Source organism: Lycorma delicatula, chromosome 7 (assembly GCF_047948215.1).
Source record: "Lycorma delicatula isolate Av1 chromosome 7, ASM4794821v1, whole genome shotgun sequence".
Classification (NCBI taxonomy): domain Eukaryota; kingdom Metazoa; phylum Arthropoda; class Insecta; order Hemiptera; family Fulgoridae; genus Lycorma; species Lycorma delicatula.
The window spans coordinates 143,533,859-143,557,345 of NC_134461.1; the positions used below are offsets into that span (position 1 = coordinate 143,533,859).

At 28.4% G+C, this 23,487-nt stretch overlaps 1 protein-coding gene across 1 annotated transcript in view; it reads right to left on the bottom strand.

The window, feature by feature from the left end:
• LOC142327607 (uncharacterized) overlaps positions 1-20,894 on the bottom strand; it is a 190,571-nt gene extending 169,677 nt beyond the window's left edge. Inside the window, exon 1 of the mRNA XM_075370805.1 lies at positions 20,753-20,894. Within this exon, the coding sequence (XP_075226920.1) occupies positions 20,753-20,849 (97 nt within the window). The 5' untranslated portion in view covers positions 20,850-20,894. The remainder of the gene's footprint in view (positions 1-20,752) is intronic.
• Between the last annotated feature and the right edge of the window lie 2,593 nt (positions 20,895-23,487).

Sequence of the window (23,487 nt, forward strand, 5' to 3'; positions counted from 1 at the left end):
AACTTTGTCATCGCTCTCCTTTTCATGTAATTTTTAAAAATAATTCTTCTCGTTATAAGAAAATATATACATGGTTAAATATTTGGTCGATATTACGCATTATAATTGTGACATAACTGGTGAAAAATTAAATAAAATAGGTACATTAAAAAATAATTTTAAAAAAAATAATGATTAAAATTTCTGATTACATGATGATAAAAAGTGTATTTCCTGTGACAACATCTAGTGAAATAATTTAAAAGAAAATAACATTAACTGACGTATTTTAAAAACTTTAAAATTGTATTTTTTTTTTTAATAAATCTATCTGTGATCGGGATTATTGTTGGATTCCAGTTACATGAGCTATTTTTATTTTATAATATCTTTTTATCTGAAAAATGACTTTGAGACACACGCATACGTATAAAACAATTTCCGCCTGTCTCCGAGACAAAAACAAAAAAAAAAATATTCATCTTTTAATTTTTAAATAAATAACATGAAGGTTTCGATAGAATATTGGAATATAACTTCTATTTATAAAATACAAACGAGTGTTTTCATACTCACATACTAATAAAATTTTATATTTTACACTATATAAATCACATCAGATATTATTTCATAAAATTACGGTTACCTTCCGTATAAACTTCTACTTCCAACTAGATTCTGGTAATTCTTTTCCAGGTAATATACGTATAAGAATGATCAGCCGCTATTTTATTGCCAACTTTGAAAGAATAATTTTTCATATAATTTTTTTTCTGTCATTAATAAAAAAAATTATATAATTTCTATTTATATATTTTTATTTTACAATAGTAGTGTAATTGCCAGTTTTTTTTTTTAATTTTTTAACAGTAAATTTTGTTTTTACAAATTTTTTACATTACCAAAAAATAATTTGGTTTTTGTTAATATTTAATAAGTACTTTAACGACAAATTTAGTAATGTAATATTTCTAAATAACTTGAAATTTTTCAAAATTTTCTTTGGTTTCTTCAATGTACCTTAAACCATTTTTTTTAAATTAAATTCTTTAGAAGTTTTGATTAAAAATGTTATGTTTTTTACCTATTAAACAAAGTTATTGTACGTCAAACATAAAAAACAAGATTTTTTACCTCAATTTATTGGTTTTCACCCCAGATTTCTCAAAAATTACTGCATATACGATTCTGGCACCTATTTTATTAGATTTTTCAAATCAAAATTCATAAAAAGTCATCTATTCTGCTCCTTAATTAACGGTATAAAAATTCTATTAAAACCTCATTTCACCAGAATAATTGAAACCCGAACGAAATCTTTCACTTCCCGTAACTTGTAAACGAAGCATTTTAGGACATATATTTATATGAACTTTTTCCATTATTTTCAAGAGTAAAATAAGTTATGAAAGTACCGGGAGAACTTCGTGATACACTTTTTATGTTTATGTCTATATAACAAATGTTATTGCTCAGTCAAAAAGATCAACCGAGTTCATCAAAATTTTTTTCAGATAGATGTACGCATGTACGTGTGTTCATATCTGAAGATAATTTAGCCTTTCACTAAATATATTCACATTGGATAAACGGATTTTATTCTAACTTGATCAATATGTATATAAATATTTTATGTATGTATGGGACAGATATCGTGTTAATCTTTTGTGCAAGTTTTCCGACTGGGTGGGGGAAATCTATGAATTTTTCATTTTTGACTTTTTATTTAGGTGGTTTAGAATAATCTTAAGAAAACAAGAAAAACTAATGCTTTAGTAACAAATAAAATTTCAGCAAAAATTTTCAAACTTTCCCATGATAAAAATGCAAATATATAATTTTGTTTCTTTTTTAGAATATCTTAGCCGGAAATAAAATTGTTAGAAAATAAACACGAGGGACACTCTTAATAAGTTGTCTATCGTACATATTTGCAAATTTTTGATCTTCGAGTATTTGATTCCTAATTCGCAAATATTTTTGATGAATTTAAGCGAAATTTTAAAATTGCTCAATCAATTTTTATTGGTATTATAATAATTATATATTCAAAAACATGAACATTCGGCCTCATTTTAAAGATAAAAGTTGGTAAAAAACGTTACCCTTTTTCTTAAAAATGTATCATTTAATTTGTCTAATTGTTCCATTTTTATCACTCAAAACCTCAAAATTTTACATTGATAATGAAATTATTTGACTCCTTTATACATTATTTTTAATTAAATGCAAAATTTGGAAAAAAAGAAACGGTCGGAGACATATATAATCTCTATTTTCAGATAATAGAATAGACCTAAAAAATTTGTAACATAAAATAAAATAAATATCTTTATTTAGCACAATTAAATATCTAAAATTTTTCCTTCGCAACAATGAATAAATGTATTGAATGTTTGTTATTGATTTGAGCGAGAGAAACTCAACAACAATTTACTCCTCTATATTTTCTTCATTCTGGTTGGCTCTCTGTAACAGCTGAAGATTGATGATAATGATAAAATGATTTTTTATTGATAAAATGCCACATACGACCAGAACTCCAACCTAGACCTCCGGATGGAAAACAGAGACGCTAACACGTTGGTCGGAATAAAATAAAATAAGTAATTTTTTTTTAATTAGTTTTAATTTATTTTCTTTAAATAATTTAAACAAAAACAGCTGTAAGGGAAAATCTAGAAATCGTTCCAGCAATTATTTTTTTTGAAATACAGTTTATTTTCTCAATGGAAAGTAATGCAACTCCTACCAGTTTTTTTTTTTTGTGGAATATAATAAAATCACTTTTAACTTTCATAAAATTTCTGAAAACATCAAAAGTCATTTTCAATCAAATTTCTTAGCAATTCTACATTAATTCGTTACATCAGATAATCTAAATGTTTTATTAATGTTTTAAAAAAAAATCAAAGATACAAATAATTTTCGTTTATAAAATCACCATATTTGGTTATGCTTATAGAAGATATTTATGAAGTAATTCAAATACTTTTCTAATATAAGTAATTATTCAATACAGCAGTGAATATTTTAGGAAAATTTTGGATTGTACCTTGAAATAAAAACATATTTTGAATGGTATAAATTTCAGGAATCAGAGCAGCAAGTAAACCGCAAATTGGATTGAAGCTGAATTTAACTTTTTATAATAAAGATCCCATATTGTCGTTGACATAGCTGAACTAGGTTCATAACTTGTTAATTCAAATAAATTTATAATAGTCATTACTGTTAATTGTGGTTTTATTAGGCAAAATTATTTCAAATTATTAAAAATAAAGACAACGAAATTTCAGTGAGAGATAACCCTAGGACGTTTTGCTGAATTATTAATCAGCATGCCGTAAAGAATAAATTGGTTAAAAAAACAACCGTTTCAAAAAATTAAATGTAGGTAAAAGTGAAATAAGTAATTAATCTTTAGATTCAATGTTTGATTTTTCTTAAGCATTTATTATTTTTTACAAATAAAAGTAACGATGTAATAATGTTAAATACTAGTAACATACTGAACGACTACATTCGTTGTATAATCTTTGTAAAACGTTGATTGTATTTATTAATCAATTAATAGATACAAATATGATCAATTAATTGACACAATTATACATAATTGATACAATTAATGATACAGTATAATTGATTACAATAAAATCAATTATATTCTTTAAAGATTATAATTCCATAAGGGACTTTTAGAAAAATAAATCCAAATTTACTCCTCGTAATAAAGATCTAATAGTCCAAATTTAGTAACGGATGTAGAGAATGAGATAAATTCTATAATGTCCGCTGAAGATGCTCTGCTTATTTAACTCCATCTCTCTTTCTCACTTGAAATTCCAAAAATGATGTAGAACCTAAAAATAGTGTAAACTTAAATTATTTTACTCAGTGTCTAGTTTGCATTTGCCAAAATTAAATAGTATACTACCTATTTAAGTAACGTTTACCTTTTAATTTATTTTTCAGAATTTCTGAAATAAAATTTTATAAGTATTTATAAATCAATAAAATGCTAAACTTTATATATTTATTTTTATATGCCAAGGTACATGAGGAATATAACGTTTTACATTCGGATAATACGATATATCGATGACGTATTAATCATTAGAACTCTTGAATATTCATTTGATGTACAAGTTACTAATTAATTAAATATTGCCATGTCTTAACGATGAATAAAATTTTACTGATCAATAAATTAAAAGTAAAACCCCTAGGTGTATCTAATTTCATCTTATTTCGTTTCACATGCAATAACAGGTGAAAGTTTTGGGTATACTTTTAAGAAAATTTGAAGCAACTAATGATAATGATGTTATTATATAAACACTACTCCTTTGATCCATATCGCACTCAAAATCAGAAAATTCAGTATTTTTCTTTAAACAGAATTGCTTAATTAATCCTAGCTATAATTGCAACCCTATACGATAATTTTAGTAGTCAAGCACAAATGATAAATTAAAAAATTTCAGTAATTTAAATACAAATAATAAAAAAGTAAGGTAAATAATAATATATTTCTTCTTGATTGTACAGAACATATCCGGTTTATTTAACTGTAAAACAATTATAAAATAATATTTCTTATCACTACTCTGTATTTTTTTTTTTTTTTTTTTTTTTTTTATTACTTTTAACAATATTGTAATTTTTCATTAACCTCTAACCGGTTGAGTTGCGTACCCATATATCTAGTCTAAGGGTGGTACTCCATGAAGTCTCCATACCAGATAAAAGAAGAATATTATTTGAAGTATATATCTTTCGACTGGAGAAATACGAATAACTTTTGGGATTTATTTTTCATATCTATTTATTTCTAAATAAAATAGAAATAAGTTTTTTCAGGCTTTGATTTCTGACCTGCTTAAATTTTCACTCATTGCTTAATTGTCTTCAGTCAAAAATAAATTTTTACTTCCGTCCGATGGTGATCCGTGAGGTAAGTATACTACGGTGTTCGATTGTCTGTGAGGTGTTTGTTTATGTGATTGGATGTGACTGGCTTTGATGTGATGTGTGGAGTCTGCGGCGTGAGGTATGTTTTCCGAGTAATGATTAGATGTCGTGGATTGTGTGGTGAGATTTAGTCTGAATTTTGGTATCTTGTGGGTGTGAGGTCCGTGTCTGTTGACTGTGGTGTCTGAATGTGTGTGAAGGCGTATTTTTAATTTTAATAATATTTTACTTCTTAATATGTAAGAAAATCCCCTTCATATACAATTTTCTGTATATTTTTCATCTGTTTTGCTTCAATAAAAAACGTATTTTTAATAGTTTTTATTTATTTTTTATTGCCTGTATTTACATTAATTTTCTCAGAATTAAATTCTCTACAAGTTTTGTGACTAAATTTTTCGCATTGATGAATCATTTAATAAAGCTATTGTTCTACAAACATAAAAAAATTTGTTTTTCTATACCGAATTTTATGTTTTATGTCGGATATCTTAAATGTTACTGGAGTTACAGTTCTGGTACCTGTTGTATCCTACTTCCCAGCTCAAATTACATAAGAAACCACAAACTTTACTCCTCAATTTGGGTCTCAAAAATTATAGCAGAGCTTCGTTTTATTAGAAAAGTTGAAATCCGGGCAAAATCTTTCGCTAGCCGTAACTCGAAAATAAAGCGTTTCACCAGACTTATGTTTATGTGACACCATAGATAAAAGGGAAATGTTCCTCCCACAGGAACTACAGCAGATCATGTTGGAAAGCACGGAAAACTGGACGATTGTACCAAGGAGGTTTTCTAGGAAGATCATGGAGCAACTGTACCTCTGGGAGGCGTAGGGGTAGAATAAGGGGTCATCGGAGAGTGCGGGGGCGGACAGGCACGCGGCTGAGAACCTAGGGAGTTCCCCGTACGTGTGGGGATCGCCTGGGTGCGATGAGGTCGTGGACACTCCGCCCCCGCGTCTGATGATGACCCGTGAGGTAATTATACTAGTGTTCGATTGTCTGTAACCCACCGGGTTGGTCTAACGGTGAACGCGTCTTCCCAAATCAGCTGATTTGGAAGTCGAGAGTTCCAGCGTTCAAGTCCTAGTAAAGTCAGTTATTTTTGCACGGATTTGAATACTAAATCGTGGATACCGGTGTTCTTTGGTGGTTGTGTTTCAATTAACCACACATCTCAGAAATGGTCGAACTGAGACTGTATTAGACTACACTTCATTCACACTCATACATATCATCCTCATCCATCCTCTGACGTATTATCTGAACGATAATTACCGGAGTCTAAACAGGAAAAAGAAAGAAAAGTGTTCGATTTTCTGTGAAGTGTTTGTTTATATGATTGGATGTGACTGATTTTGGTGTGATGTGAGGAGTGTGCGGTATGTTTTCTGAGTGATGATTGTATTTTGTGGAGTATGTGGTGAAATTTAGTCTGATGTTTCGTATCTTGTGAGGTCCGTGTCTGTTGACTGTGGTATCTAAATGTGTGTGAGGGCGTATTCCCACCTTCCTGAAGTAATGCACACCAGCTGTACTAGGAACGGTGGGTAGCCAGGGATGGAGGTTTAGTCGGTAGTGCGCAGGAACACATACGCATTTAATAACATCTTGCGGAACCTGTTGGTGAGCCCGAAACTGCCCAGGCGCCCGTAAATGGGGTTCCTCCATCTCTTTAAAAAAAAAATACCTATGTTTATATGAACGTTTTTCATTATTTTCACCAGTAGAACTTGTTCTATTTTGTCCTTAATGTATATTTTATTTTTAATTCTGGTATATAATTTATTTATTAAGTTAGTATCATATCCATTTTTAAAGCTATAAGTTTAATGTTATTTATTTCGTTATTTAATTTTCTATTATTGTATTTTAAATATTTTATTGCTCCGTAAATTAGTGAATTAAAGGTTGCAATTTTTTGACTCCAAGAATCTTTTAAATTAAATTTACATTTACAATTTATATTTACCCCGGAATACGAATCAATAGTTGTAAAAGGATTTTTTTATTTTAGTATCTAGTTACTATAAAAAAAATAATAAAATTAAAATAAATCAGGTAGAAAATACGTTGTCAGTTTACTTTTAAAATCTCTGATATAAAAGAAGAGTAAATAAAATTTCTATTTAATTTTTTTTTTTTTTTTTAATTACGGAAATATAGTTAAATATTTAAACAATGAAGTGGAAATTTTTTAATAAAAGGTTACATTACGAGGAGAATATAATAAGATAGTCTTCTAGACCACAACCAAAAAATTTAGCAGGGACTCTACCCCAGAAACGAGCCCATCTCCTTTTTAATTGAAACGTTATTTTATCCACAACTCCTTTACAAGCTTCCAGAATTTTATTTATTTTTTTTTAAATATTAATCTAATTGATACTTTTTTAAAGATTCAGATGATGTCTCTAATTATCGGCTACTTATAAAAATTATAATGGATTTACTAAAATCCACATTGGACAACGCGATTTCTAAGTATAATAAACTTGAAATTTAGAGCATACAATATGCTTTAATAAGTAAAATAAGAAATTTCAAATTTATCTTCACCCGTTTTTGTATTGTACAGATTTAAATATTATTACATTCATAAATCTCTACTAAAAAACACTCGCAAGATTTAAAAAATATATATTCGCTAATTAGTTTGTAATTAAGTAAGGATGGTTTAAAAGTATTCATTGTGTATGTTTCGAGCAGAAATAATAATTAGAAGATGGCAAAAGTACTTTTTTCTTCCTATATTAGCGTAAATTGCGGTTGTAATAAGAATTTGTTACAGGCTTCAACTCTTCTTCATTTTAAACGTTATTAATCTATGTAATTTTCAATATTTTATCATTACGTTTAAAAGTCTTTATTACTTGTAATTTTTTACTTTACTATCGTCTATATAAGGTTATATTTACTATTGTCCCCTATTGAGGGTAAACTTAATGGAGTGTAAAACAATTATAATTTGGTAAATAAAACCGTAGTAAAAAAATTACCTTGCGTAATGAAAGAGGTCTATTAATTTTTAAATGATTTTCTTTAAAAAATAAAAACCATTTAAATAACAAAAACGATCTATTTCTATTTATAGAAAAATAAAACATAACTTAATTTTTATGCTCTTTTTTGTATATCCGATTTTCAAACTTCTACAAAATAATTCCAAAATATATATATATATATATAGTTTTACAAATTAAAATGTTAATTTTTATTTATACCTTTATCAGGTTGTTTCTTCTTATAATTAGGTGATAGTAAAATTTAAAAAAATTGCATCCTACTTCCTTTTTCCTGCTGAATACAGAAAGTATATTGTAATAAGTCCGGTATTTCGGGCCTGAGTAATGGATTCCTATCAATTACTATGAAAGTAATAATTAATATAATAATTGGAAGAATCCAGTAAGAGACAAAAAGGAGAACCCTTTTTGTAAAGTACAGGTCCGTTTTACAATCGTATTTTGTTATACTGCCCGCTAACACACAATGAACACCTATTGTACGGTGAGAAGAGACCGGTTTGGAATTCACGGGAAAAAACTTCGGTCGACTGTTCTCATGCTTCGATTTTGGTACGGTCCGGCTGGTAAAGAGGCTAGCAGTATAAATAGCTCTGGAAGGCCAGTTAAAAATCAGTTCGGCAGACTTCTATTAGAACCAGCCTGTGAGGCGTTACGGCTTCAGTCCCGCAAGGGCAGTTCTGCGAGGAATTCAATGAGGAGAGGCTGCGAGTTGTCTGGGTTCGACGGAGTTCTGCGAACTAGTCCAGCAACACGTTACGACGACGGTCACGGGTGTGAATCTGCGAGACGAGTGTGCAAGACGTCAGTTCAGCAAGGAGAGTATCCGGTTCCATGCGATTAAAGTGACGCCATGAGTAATTCTAGTAACCAAGAAGTACTATCGGTGAGTTACAGTAAAACTATGAGTGTATAAGTGAAAGAAATAATTCAATAGATTTCATTCTTAAACCGTTAAGGTAGACGACAAAAGGGATTTGAAAGTGAATTATAAGACTATCGATTAAAAAGGGTTAAAACTAGCGGTTTCTCTTGTTAATGGGTCTGAATACTAGTTTTCTGTTTATATACCTGCGATAAATTCCGAACGGTTATTTATTTTGAACTCTGTGTTATGAGTAATCTGTATTTACTTATTTACTATTTATCACTATTTGGTGTGTAATACTATGATTGTTATTATTTGATTAACGATTACGTTAAGTATTTCGTTCTGTTTTTATGTCACGCTTACTGTTTTGATTATGTTATGTTTTACGTCGTGTAATTATCGTTTACTACTATTATCCTGACATTAATATTTGTGATCGTTGATTGTTTTATTGCCTGGATGTAATTTGAACATTTTAAACCGATAAATTGTAATTATATAAACATTATAACCTCTCAATATCCTGATCGAGCCGCAGAACACGCGACAGTATGTTACTAATACTTTCTTGAATAGAGGACATATATCAATTTTTCACCGTACTTTACGCAATTTTTAGTCTTACATGTGGTTTTGATGCTTATAAAGCACCTAGAGTTACAAAAAGCATTTATTAGAAAAGCTTCCTGACAGTTTGGTGTTCATTACATAATTAATGGAACGATTAACAGAGCTCCAGGGTTTAATTCCAGGATTAACCGAGTCGACTCCGGGATTCGCCTGGGCTGACTTGAGTCCCGAGGAGCCACGTTCTGGCTGTACCATTGATTCTCAAACTTTTTCGCCCACCGCCCACATTGAGAATCAAAACTTTTTTAGCGATTCCCAAAATTTTTAAACTTACCATCTGTTAAAAATAATAATTGCAATTATTGTTTTTAAACGTGGCATATCCTATTTCTGAGTTGAAACTTCCATTTTAAGTGAAAACAATTAAAACGCATATTTAATCATATTTGGAAGTATTTTTATTAAAATTGCTTTCTCTTTAAATAATTTGTCTTTTCTCTTTAAAGCGGAATATTTCGGTTCAGAAAAATCGTAGACATACAAAAAAAAAATTAAAGTCTTAAGTTTTTAAAAGATTTTAATTCAGTTTACTAAAAAAAAACTTAAGACTTTAATTTTTGTTTACTAAAAAAAATTTCGTTTCCCCCATACACTCGATCAAGCACGAAGAAAAACTTTTCAAATTTTTTTAACTTTTCTCCTTACTGATTTTTTTTTAATTTGATGATTTTTAAAATCTGAAATATACTGTCAAAACATAGAGTATGCAAGCTTTAATTTTTTTTTATTCGTTTCTGTATGCCTCTTGGTTGTAACGTTAAAATAGTTTGAATACAATCATTTTTGTCCTAGTGTAGTAGGTATTTAATTTTAGTTTGAAATATCAAGAAAACATAAGTTTTGCCTTTTTTTTAATCAGCCATCCCCTTTCTAGACCGCCTGAACGCTCCCAATTTTGTGTAGGCCTTCTACCGCACCCCCGCCCCCCTGAAGCCCTCCAGCGACCACAAGGAGGCGTTTCCGTTCACTGAGAACGAGTGGGCTAGACTATAAAATAGGCTAGTATATATATATATATAAAATAGAACATATATATATAATTTAGAAGATATTTTTGCAGAAGATGAGTTTATTAATCAGGCGGTAATTTTGAATAAGTAAGTAAAATATAACAAGTTTATGGAAATAAAATCCTCTGAAAAAAAAAATTGAAAAATATTTTTCTTTTAACAGCAATCGTTTATATTTTTATAATTGGGCAATGACTACACCTGGTATATCTTCTAAATAAGAATTCACTATGTATTCTAAACCCCGACGGACAAACAAAAAAGTGTTAAACTCCACTTTAAAGGATTCTTCCCCTTCGTTTTTCACGGTAAAATAGCAGGATTCTAAATTTAAACGTGCTCCTACTTTCATTCAAGGTGATTAACGTTCTGGATGATCAGAAACCGTTGCGACCGATGAAATCGTCACGAAAGTCCACAATGCAGATCTTCGATTGAAGATACTTGAGCTTGCTGACATTACAAACAACTCGATAGACCGTGTTTACTACTTTTTACTGGATATTTTGGGGTATGTAAAAGCTTTTCTTTCGATAGGTGCTGCGTTTGTTAACAGTCAACCAAAAACAAATTCAACTGAACATTTCTCAAGGGTATTGAGACTCATTTAAACGCGATTTTCCTGAGTTTCTCAAAAGGTAATAAATGAAAAATGAATTCATCATTACATCCCTGAGATCAACAATATAAACAGCGGGTGAGATCAATTGAAAGCGCACCAAAGAAAGCGAAAAGGAAAAGTCACGGGTAGTTTTTATTTTGGATTCTGGTGGTGTGGTGCTCGTAGATTACTTGGAAAAAGATAGGATCAGAAAATATTTTGCTTCACTACTGGACTAATTGAAGAGTATTATGCAGACAAAACTTCACATTTGACCAAAATGTTCTTTCACCACGATAATGAGGCTTGCACGCAGTCAAGTGTTGTTGCAGAACTCCATGATATACGCTTCGAAATACTTTCACATGCGCCGAGCACATCTCCCATCGATTACTTCTTCTTCCTAAACCTATAGAAATGGCTCGCTAAATGAAGGATTAATTTCAAATGATTAAGTCAATTCTGAGATAACCGCTTATTGTTGGATAGTCATCGGTATAAATATATCGATGTTTTATATTATATGATCATATAATATAAGATGATTACTTTGAAAAGAAAAAGAAAAATTTCTTAAAAGGTTTTATGTTTTCTTTGTCAGGTCGATAACTTTCCAAACTGTCTTACATATGTAGGCTAATACCTATGTAAACAAAATAAAATTTCACATACCAAAGAAGTGAAGTAAACAGTAACGTAAGCCAGCGTTAATAGGATTTTATTTATTGTATAATTAAAGAAGGATTAAGACAATGATTACATTTCGAAATACCTGAAGCAAAATCAAATTGGAGACCTTCCAGTAAAATGTTTAATCGCACCATTTATTTTATTTAGACGAAACCTTGTATGATTAACAATATTTATTATAACAGCAATTGTTATTGCTCATTAAATATGCTAATTATACTCCGTAAAATTACACAACCTAAATAAATTTTATTCCGTTCATAATTGTTTTTAAATACCCGTATTTATTTATTCATTAATATCCAAATTTCTTAGTAAATTATTTAATATAAATTACTTAATAATTACGTTGGAAAAGACTGAACCTATTTATTTTTTATTTTTTGTAACTTTAGAAGAAAGTTAATTTTTATCGTAATATGTGTAGGATAAAAATGTTTAATTACTTCTGAAACTAATTTTCAATACAGCAGCATTTCCATCAACCGGTACACCACAATCATAAACTTTCTGAAACGTTATTTATTATTAATAGGCATTTAAAATCAAAGACTTTTTGGATTAAAATTTTACTTAACAGTAGATAAACCTCTTTATTGATTATATTATTTTTATTTTAATCAAACATAAATTAATAACCTACTTTAATTAAGTAAATTATAAAAATAATTTTATAATTTAACTGATTACTTATAAAAGCATGCAGTTTTTTTTTAGTATATAAAAGTAAATGAAGGTTTGATGTGAGAATGTAGAAAATATTGGTTTTATATAAATCGTACACTATATAATAGATCAAACCTTCTACAACTTAAAATATTATTTAACCAATTTATGACGATTTATTTTTATTAGATTTATTTATACTTTTTTAAAGTATTTCCAAATATTTGATAAAATTATTCTTATTTCTGCGTAAACAATTTCTAAAAATCGCTTGAAAAATAAAAACTTCCGTCAAAAGATTTTTAAACTTTACTTCATTTATTATTAATATTTTAATTTTTTTTTACCAATATCTCTGTAAGTAATTTTTAGACGGATTACGAGTATATAGTACTTTGAGTTCACTTATGTCAAATAAACTCCGTGGTGAGACAGATAGCCAATATTTATCTACTGAAAGATTATTTTTGGTATATAAATTCAAAATGGAGTAAGAAAACAACTACAATTGAAAAAGAAGGAAAATAAAAATTAAATGAAAAATAAATAAATTATATTCACTAAGTGGAAACGTTTATTTGATGGTTTGTTTAAACAAATCTCAACGTCGAGTTATCCAAATTATTTGTTAGATGTATCCAGGTAGATCAAAAACCATTTATTCGGATACTTCGAAATTCCGGGAATGAGCAAGGTTATTCCTTTAGGAAATCTGTCCACTATTTGAAGGTGCCTTTAGTTTGACATTGAGGAGGTGTGTCTATGGTTTTACAACATCCTTTTCCACCAGCTGATCCTTTTTTATATAACCTTAATCCCTACTTCCCTATCGGTCGAATGGGTGTATATCACATTCTGCTAGGTCCATCCTGATAATGCTGGGACCTGTAGAACCAATTTACCTTGGTTGGTGTGATCTCGTAGATTTGGGAAGGTCCTTTTTAAGGATTTATTTAGGGGGTTGTTTCTTGTTTAATGGAGCAAGAACAGGCGTAAAAAATAGAGAAATGTTTTATATAATAAAGTCACGCCTAACTCCCCTCCAAAAAAAAAATATATATATAAATATATATGTATATCCTGTACTTAAATAATCAGGTTAGTGGAAAATCAGGAGAGAAAACAAGATTTAAAGATTCTTTATTCAAAGTTAAATCCACTTATCCAACTCCGTCGATCTCCGTAGTTGACTGGAAGCGTCTCGGCCTTTCTGTGGGTCCCGGATTCGAATAGTGGTCAGCATGAAATTTTTCATACCTTTCAATATTCATTTCTGTATTCCCAGATACAAGCTTTTCAAAGCTTTGGGATGAATTAATTTATTAATTAAAAGAATCATATTTTTAGGGCTCTATTTGTTCGATTCTCTGTATATCAAAGCACATACACTTACCTAGAACTTCTCATCTAATTATTAAATCACAACAAAGATTAAGGAATTAATTAATAATATAATAAAAATAATGGGGATTATCCCCATTATTATTTAACTGCGTACTAGAATACATAATTAGAGAATGGAGAAGTTAAATCCGGAAAGAATAAAAATTGGAACAAAAATTAAAGTAAAATGCCTGGGTTTCGCAGACGATCTAGCCCTCCTCTCAAACAACATAAAAGACGCTAGTACACAAATAGAAACACTAGAACAATTTGCTGAAAAAATAGGTTTGAAAATATCATACGAAAAAACTAAAATTATGGTCAGGGATTCACTATGCATTAAAAGTGGAACTAGTGGAAAAATTTAAATACCAAGGAGATACCATAGCACATAACATCAATGAGAAAATAAACTGGCAAGATAAAACTGAGAAACTTACAAAATATAACCGCCCAAAACATATACAATAAAAAAATGCCTATCGACAAAAACTAAAATCAGACATAATTCTTCCAGAAATGCAATACGCCAGCGAGACTCTCTTCGGAACATACAAAATTGGAAAAGTAGAAAGGATCGAGAAGATAGAAAGGAAGATAGTCAGAAAATGCATAAACAAGAAAAACATAGTAGAAGGGCAGTGGAGGATAATCCCAAATGAAGAAGAATATAAAATAATAACCCCACTAACAAATTTCTTCAGGAAAAAAAGAATTTCATTCCTGGGGCACTTAGAACAGAAAACACCAGACTTTCAAACCAAATATTTAACTTATACTGGGAAAAACAACAAAACCGAAATGGATAAAGTAAGTCTGAAAAGATAAGGAAGAGTTGAGAATCTCCAAAAAAGATCTAATCACAAAATCTGGAAAATACGACAAACTAATTAAACCTAATATGATAAAATTTGAACCTAAAATCAAAAACCCCAACAGGGTGTATTCAGACGTGGACAGGTGCCAAAGATCAGAACGCCTCAACAAAATGTGGGCAAAAAGAAAAGAAGCAACAATAAAACGACTCACACGATTCGGAAATAAGAAGAACCGATTACAGAATGGACTGGCCCAGAAATTGAACTAAAGTGATCCTATGAGGTCGTAAAAGCAACAAAAAAATAAATAAATAGATAAAACAGAAAGCAAAATTAAATATTAAAATTTATATTTAAGGTGACCAAAAAAGAATTGATATTTATAAAGAAAAGAGAAAATTAATTTTATTCTTAAAACGTGTCCAAAAATTCTAGTATTAAAATTTTTCTACTAAAGTGTCTGAACCATTTAACTAATGTAATCATTTATACTCATATTCCAAAATTTTAGTAATGGTATCATCGATAAATAATCTTATTTAAAATGTAATTTTTGCTTTTTCTTGTTTTATAATCACTTCTTTTTTTTTAAATCTTCTTAGCTAATTAATTTTTTTATAATTCTAGCTGTAACTGCTAGAATTAACAGTTACATGATTAATGCAACAAAAAGTAAAATGTCCGTTTCTGTGTAAAGTAGTGTGATTAAAATGCCCGTAAGATATACATTAGAAAAAATATATAAATCGCATTTAGTTAATAAATTCCTTTGTTGTACTGCAATTTGAAATGAACGTTAAAATTCTAAAGTGAGTTTTATATATATATATATATATATTTATATAACAAAGCTTAGCTGCAACTAGAGAAGCCAGTCAGTTTGTTAAAAAACAAATTAGATTTGCTAAGAGCTACACATATTAATTAACCATCCATCATTAAAACAAAATATATAATGACAAAGGTTCAGTATATACCACCGAAGATTTCTACATTGAAACTTATAGTCTAACTAAATAAATGTAAATTTTATTAATTTTGTGTGAGTTTGATTATGAATTCTACTGAACTCATTTCTCAAACAATTTCAATCGGATTTTGATCATCTTCGTCAAAAACATTATTACACGTATTAAAGAAGCCCTTTGTCTGTCTATCAAATAGTAATGATTCTGTAAGTATTATTTTTTTCGTAAGTAGCTTTAAAATATGTATTTTTTGATAATTATCTATAATCCTAAACATTATTTTTCAAAAAATAGATTAACTTTAAAAAAAAAAATGAAAATGAAAATGAAATGAAAAGTATAATAATGATATTTTTTAATAAATTCATAATTTCATATTTATTTATAATCTCTATTCCCACTTCAATGGAGTGGTTTTAGTTTTTGAATTCATTTAAAACTAATAAAGATGGAAAATTATATAAAACGTTTAAAAATGTAATATAATTTGATACCAATTGGAAAATTTAAAACTGTTATAAATTTATTTTATTTATTTGTTTTTTTTTTAAATGAAAATTGTATATTTTGACGAAAAGCTGTTTCGTTATTTTATGAAAACTTAATTTACTATTCAACAATAACAGCCTACATATTTTTCATAAATGATTTTTTATTCTGGAACGCATGACTGAAATCTAATAATAATTTCACATAGTTTAAAGAATAAAAATTAAATTTTTTTAACGTAATGAAAAACAGGAATAATTCGGTGATATATGTTTTAACCAAACGTTTGACTGTGCTACCACAACTTAGAATGGGACGCTGATTTCATGATATTTATATATTAAATTATTAATTTTTTTTTAAATAACATAGGTGATGTGAAGAAAATGAAATGACAGATGATACAAATATTTTTTAAAAATGTCAAGTAATGAGAATGAAAATAAAAATACCTGAAAAATGAACTTAAAAAAATAATTTAGATTGTAGGGTTTCGTAATAGTATTACGCATTAAAAATATTACACTTTGTGTAATAAATTATATATATATATATATATATATATACAAAATTATCATTTTAAAAATAAATCTGAAGATAGATGAATAAATTGAATAATTTAAAAAAATATTAATTGTACTGCAGGAAAATTCTTTCGAATAATTGTTCAAAATGGGTACTTGACAATAAAAAAAGGTAAAAAAAGACATTCGTTAGAAATAAATTAGTGAACATATTTTGAATTTAAAAATAATTTTTCAAATCTTATGAATAACTACTAACTCTATTGTTTAATATCCTGTGGCTGACAAAAGGCACGTGCTAATTAAACAAATAAACAAAATAATATAAAATGTTATATTAATTTGAAAATTGTCAGATAGATACCAAATTAGGATTGACAAATTGGTAGTAATTAGCTTTTAATGGTTTTTTCTAATTGAAAAAAATAGGTATTGGACAGAATTACTTTTCACTTTTTGGTGAGTTTATTTTGAATCAGTTTTAGTTATTTTATGATTAATTCATCACATGATCTTAAAGATTATGCGTTTGAATATGATTTAAAAAGGTTAACAATTTGTAAAGTATGACCGCATTTTAATTTTTATCTATTATACAAAGAAGACTATAAATAAAAAATCTATCTTGTGAATAAAAATTTAAAAGAATGATAAAGGTGCAAGAAATCCGAATCTTAAGGGCAGTTATAACCGGTAATGGGTCAAAAATCGTTTTTTGGGATTTCTCCTCATATTTTTCAATATTTTCTGAAATATAATTACAAATACAAATAATTTTTTAAGATTTTTTTAAAAATTGCGTCACAGCTGTTTTGCAAACGACATTCAAATTTGTCAGTAAAAACTGTTTTTTGTTCTTTTTCTGTTTTAGCCACCTGAGCCACCGTAAGGTATTACTTCACCGGTTTCCGGGACGCAAGTGGTAGCGTCTCGGCCTTTCTTGCGGAGGTCCCGGGTTCGAATTCCGGTCAGGTATGGAATTTTTATACGCTACTCTTGTCATTCATCTCATCCTCTGAAGCAATACCTAACGGTGGTCCGGAGGTTAAAAAATAAAAATAAAAGAAATTAGGTATTACTTCAGAAGATGATATGTATGAATGTAAATGAAGTGCAGTCTTGTACAGTCTCAGATCGACCATTCCTAAGATGTGTAGTTAATTGAAATCCAACCACCAAAGTACATCGGTATCCACGATCTAGTATTCAATTAGCTAAAATTAACATAGCAAAGTACAGGGGCTACGACTGCCTTTAATATAAATAAGAAAAGAAATTCTGTATATAAATTTAATACTTTAAATTTTCCAACCAATTTTCACGAATCTCTTCTCAAAAATACTCTAAATATTAGGATCATGATATTAAACTATATATCAGAGGTAGAGATAGTTTGACCAAAATAAGTATTATTTGATCGATATAATTCAATACCCAATAAAAAGCCGTGATAAAAAAAATAGAAGAATATCCTCAAATTGTCAATGTACACAGCGTAATTTTTTATTCAAAAAAAACTTTCAACTTAAGTTATCTCGAAAAACACTTATACCGTTATTAGCAGAGTCACGTTCTCTACAGAATAAACAATTGGTCCATTTGTTAAGTAAGTCTCGCGATTACATGTAACAAAGAAAACCATATGGATTGAACTGTGAACTTCCTTCTTTTTTTGAAATTAGTTATAAAAACAAAATTTAAGAATATTAATCTTATTTTATATTTTTGACCCTGTAGAACCATTTTTCAGCGTCAATACCGTATTGACGCTCAAAAATGGCTCAAGAAATATCGTTATATGATTTTTTTTATAACCGTTATAAAAAATAATCATATAACGATATTTCTTGCCCCTCTTATAATCCAATAAAAAAATTTTAAATCTGCTTTTTAAAAGATTTATTGACAATTTTATAATTAATAATTTTTATCTGGGATATTTAAGTTGTAGTAGAACTTTAACTTTTTTTTTTTTTAATAAATTTAGCATAAATTTTATTCAAGATTGTATCACTCTCCTCGAAACGTGGCTTACATGTTGAAAAATAAAAATAAACGAAACAAAATAAAAGCACGTCACGTTCACCCTTCGTAAAGAACACTGTCCTCCTCCTGTTTCTATCTTCAATGTTCCGATTCCGAGATCTCAAGACTGTAAATATTTGGGTTTTCATCCTGATCGACGACTTACTTGGGGGAGACATATCACTTCTAAGAAGAAACAGTTGGATCTCAAGTTTAAACACATGTACTGGCTGATAGGACATAGATCTCGGCTTTCAGCAGAAGGTAAATTATTGATTTACAAATCCGTTTGAAACCTGTTTGGACTTATGGGCTTGAATTGTAAGGTACAGCGTGCAACTCCAGTATTGATATACTTGAACGCTACCAAACAAAAACACTGCGGAAAATGCTCAACATACCCTGGTACTTAAGTAATAGCCTTACATATGATTTTAAGTTGCGAATCGTTCGGCAGGAAATCTCTCTGGTCAGCCTACGGTATCAAAATCGTTTGGATCGGCATCCGAATTATTTGGCGGTCAATTTATTAGATGACACGATCAGTGATTTTTCAAGATTGCTGAGGAACAATATTCTTGTTTTGCTTTATCGCTTCAGTTAGGTGACTTTATGGTATGGCCATACGGAGTGCTCTTTCTTAATAATTTCATTATTAAGTCACAAGCCGCTGGGTCTATGGCAACTTAATTTTTGTTCAAATATATCTTATTTAATTATTGTTCAATTATCTTGCTGAACAGATTGTAAAGTTGCTGTGTCGTTATAATAAAAAAATAATAATTTTTATATATTAATTGAAAATTATTGTTGTTTTTTTTAAATAATTTATAAATGTTTTACCAAAGATTTTAAAAGGGTTTTCTATTCCCTTTTTACAATGCGAATACTGGAACAATTACGTTTTAATTTTTATGAATATTTATATTAATTTAAATGATTATGTAGTAATTAATTTTTATATAATTGTCCTTTCATAATAATAAATACACTTGTTAATCATATCTAATAACAATTTTAGTTCAAAAACAATAAATTTATGATTGTGAATTAATCAAATTGATAAATAAATAAGAAAGTTGTATTTATGTAATGATTAAGTTAAACTACGAGAAAATGTGAATTAAAACTTATCTCAGGTTATCAACTTATTTTAATTCGTAAATTATAAAATGTGTAATTTTATTGTAAATTTATTATTTATATTATTTTATTATTCATTATTTATTGTAATTGTTTTCTATAATTTTGTTATACGAAGGATTACCAAATTCATTACATTATTTTTTATAGTTCAGATTTTAAATGGATAATTTTAAGTTATATGCTGATGTTAATGCAAAGCGTTTGAAACTCACAACCAAAGAATTTAACATGAATTTTCTGTTAAAATGTTACTTTTTCTGATCCCAATTACCTTCTTTTTTTATTCTAAAACAACAAAACCATAAATAAAATTGTTTTTCTATGTAAAAAAAAAATCAGTTGGAATATTAATTTAATTTTAATTTTTGTAATTTTATTTTTTATGAATAAATATATTTTTAATAAAATATTTGTTAATAAAATAACAGATATACATCAAACACACAAAATTAAAATTAAAGCAATCCTAGTAAAAAATGTTGTACCGGCAATTCTACAATTAACGATATACAGAGTATGATGTTCATTTGTACTACGCTAGACCAATTTTATCTGATGTTATATTACAATATAAAAACATAAATAGCTTATCATACACAGAATATTATAGAAAAAATGTACATATCTTAAAAGAGATGAATAAATATTTTTTCCTTGTTAATATTTAAATTGTCAAAATGTTCTACTAATAAATTTATGACCTTAAAAAACTAAATTTAATCATTGTAATCAAATTTATTGTTACAATAAACCATTAAATCTCAAAGTATATTTATTACGGATATTAAATAATTCCAGACACACTGATTTATATGTGGTTTTTGTAAATTACGTAAGTTCTAGTTTTTAAAACTGTAGATGAATATTAAAAACTCTTTTAAATATTTTTTTTTATTTTTTTATTTTTATATTCCATAATTTTAATTTTTGTTGGGAGGAAGCATTTTTACCTTCTGGTGGTATGGAAGCCATGGTTCCGCGAAGAATACAGCTGATGGTAAAAAGAAGCGATGCGGCAAGGGCCAAGGTACTTCGACAGCAGGCCATCTTTCGTTGAATGTGCGGACCAGTGAAGTCCCGTCAAGTCCTGGAGCGCGCTTCTAAAAAGGTAAACTACGAGCAGGCGCTCATGTATCTATACTCTCACTTCAACCTCCCCCTTCTTCTTCTTCTGCGTCTACTACCCACCCTATATTTCAATATCTCTATATCTATACATGCTATATCCTTGTTTTAACATCAACAGCCCACTCAATAAAGTTTTATTCAGTTTAATATCTGTCACTTTCATTAAAGATAAAAAATATAAAAAAGTGTACAAAAAAAGCTTTTTGACAATATAAAATAAAAATAAAAAATAAAAAAAAACAGCGACGTACAAATGAAAAGTTATTTTGTATTCATTGCACAAAACAATTTTACGTCTGTAGAAATACGTTTTTTTCCCAAATGAAATATTTATTCTGCAGAAATCCTACGGAAAGATTAAGAAGTGTACTAAATTTATGAAGTTTAAGAATTTTTCTCTGTAAAATAGTTCTATAATTGTGTAACGATGAACTCAAATAAATTATTTTTCAGTTAAGTTATTAGCTTAATTAACAGTTTAATAGAATTAACATTTATTTAGCTTATGCTAAGTAACTGTTAATTCATTTTATTTTACTTAAAGTATAGAATATTATATTTGTTTTAAAGCCTCCAAAAAAATGACACCTTCTTTATAAGATTTGAAAAAACAGAGGCTTTATATTGATATTGAAAGTAATAGGTAATATATAGTAGGAGTTGTTTGCTTTGACCTTGTTTAAACTGTGTAATATCACTGCACCAATCACACCAATAAAGCGATTGAATAGCTAAGCTATTTTTATCCAGATATCTCGATTGCGTTCTGAGGTGATAACTTTGATAACTTCAGTTAAATTTTCAATAGCGAATTAATCAAATTAAATGTTTATTCCAAAAGAAACTTTCTGATGTCCAGAACAAGAGAAATTCAAATAATTGGTTCTATCAAAAAATTAAATCCAAGCTGGACGGAACTATGTTGAAATAGATTTCAAGTAAATTTCATTTATAACAGTTGGTACATTATACAGGATCGTTAGGTCACTTTTAAACAATAATATCAAAGAAAAAACGAAGTTACCAAACGAAATAACATATTCCTTTACCGAACCTGTTACCTGATACCATATACCGAATCTGTTTACCTGTCAGTAAACTTGGGAATGAGGAATTAAGCTTTCGTTTTGTTAATCAATCGTAAAGTAAGTCATTCTTTAAAGAAAAAGTTAAATCATGCCATTGGTAGATTTTACATCTGATAATCTTGAAAAATTTAATTTAATTGAAATTATTCGTGATTGATAAAGTTTTCGATTTTCTTTAGATATTTCTCTTTCATATTGTAGGATGAATCGTAGATCCTGCATTTAAAATATTTAAGGAACTGAATACATCAGCATCCACTGTAACGTTACGAGCCATATTTTAAACAGAAATAATGTAGGGCATATTAGTGAAACGTACAATGAATTGATGGTAAGGCGATAAAAATAGTTAGTAGTTGTTAATAACGTTTAATTAATCGTTAAAAAGATCTTTGATTTTTTTTACGCAAACATTATAGCTCAATGAAAAATAAAAATTTTAAAATAATGTAATTGCCGATATTCGCGGCGAATTGGTAGCGTCTCGGCCTTTTATCTGGATGTTCCAGGTTCGAATCCCGGTCAGGCATTTTTCACCGCTAAAACTTTTTATTAGTGCTATGAACCGTAGCAGTTGATGCCTGTAACTTCAGACAAAAAAAAAAATGTATTTTATATCATTTAAAGTGCCGAGTGATAACTGTGTGTTATTACACGGTAAGCATAGTTATTTATCGGGTGAACAATACTGACTAATAATGTGTTGTTTGTTTATTCCTCACACTGATGAAATATATTCGGTTCTTTTTTTTTTAAATTACGAATGTTTTCCAGTTACGAATGTGTTCTTTATCGTTACTAAATTTTTTAGATTTCTGGGCACAATTTTTTTGTAAATCGTACTTATGTTTTTAAAAACTTAGGAAAATCTTGGTTATCGTTTAAACCCATTATCAAAATTATTGGTAGCTCAACCTGGAAAAACCCCATTTTTAGTCGAACTGACCGTTTTGAAAAATTCATCATATTACATTAAAATAGGCGTATCACATTTTCTTTTCTTGCCCGGTGTGATTAATTTTCTCTTTTCCATATATTATTATTATTTTATCTTTTCTGAAATTAGAATGAACGTTGAAAGCTGTGGACTCTTCTATTATCTTTTCAACCTATTTTATAAGAATTGATGAATTTTTCAATCAAGGAATTAAAAACTATCAATTTTTCCTAGATTTTCATGGAATTTTCCTTTTTGTGTTTACGTCTTTTGTCCGTAACCTTTACTACATAAGAAGATTTAAGTTAATTAAAATTTATAATATAATTATAGTATTAACAAAATTATTAAAAAAAAGAAAGACTAATAGAAAATAAAGTGTAATATTGTTACAGGATGTAAAAGCACTTAATAATAAAAATCATTATACAATTATCAATGAAAACCCATAGCGCCAAGTGAAACATAGCTGTTAATACAATGAATTTGATCTCAAGCACTAGTTTTTCAGAACATGAGTGTACAGCATGCA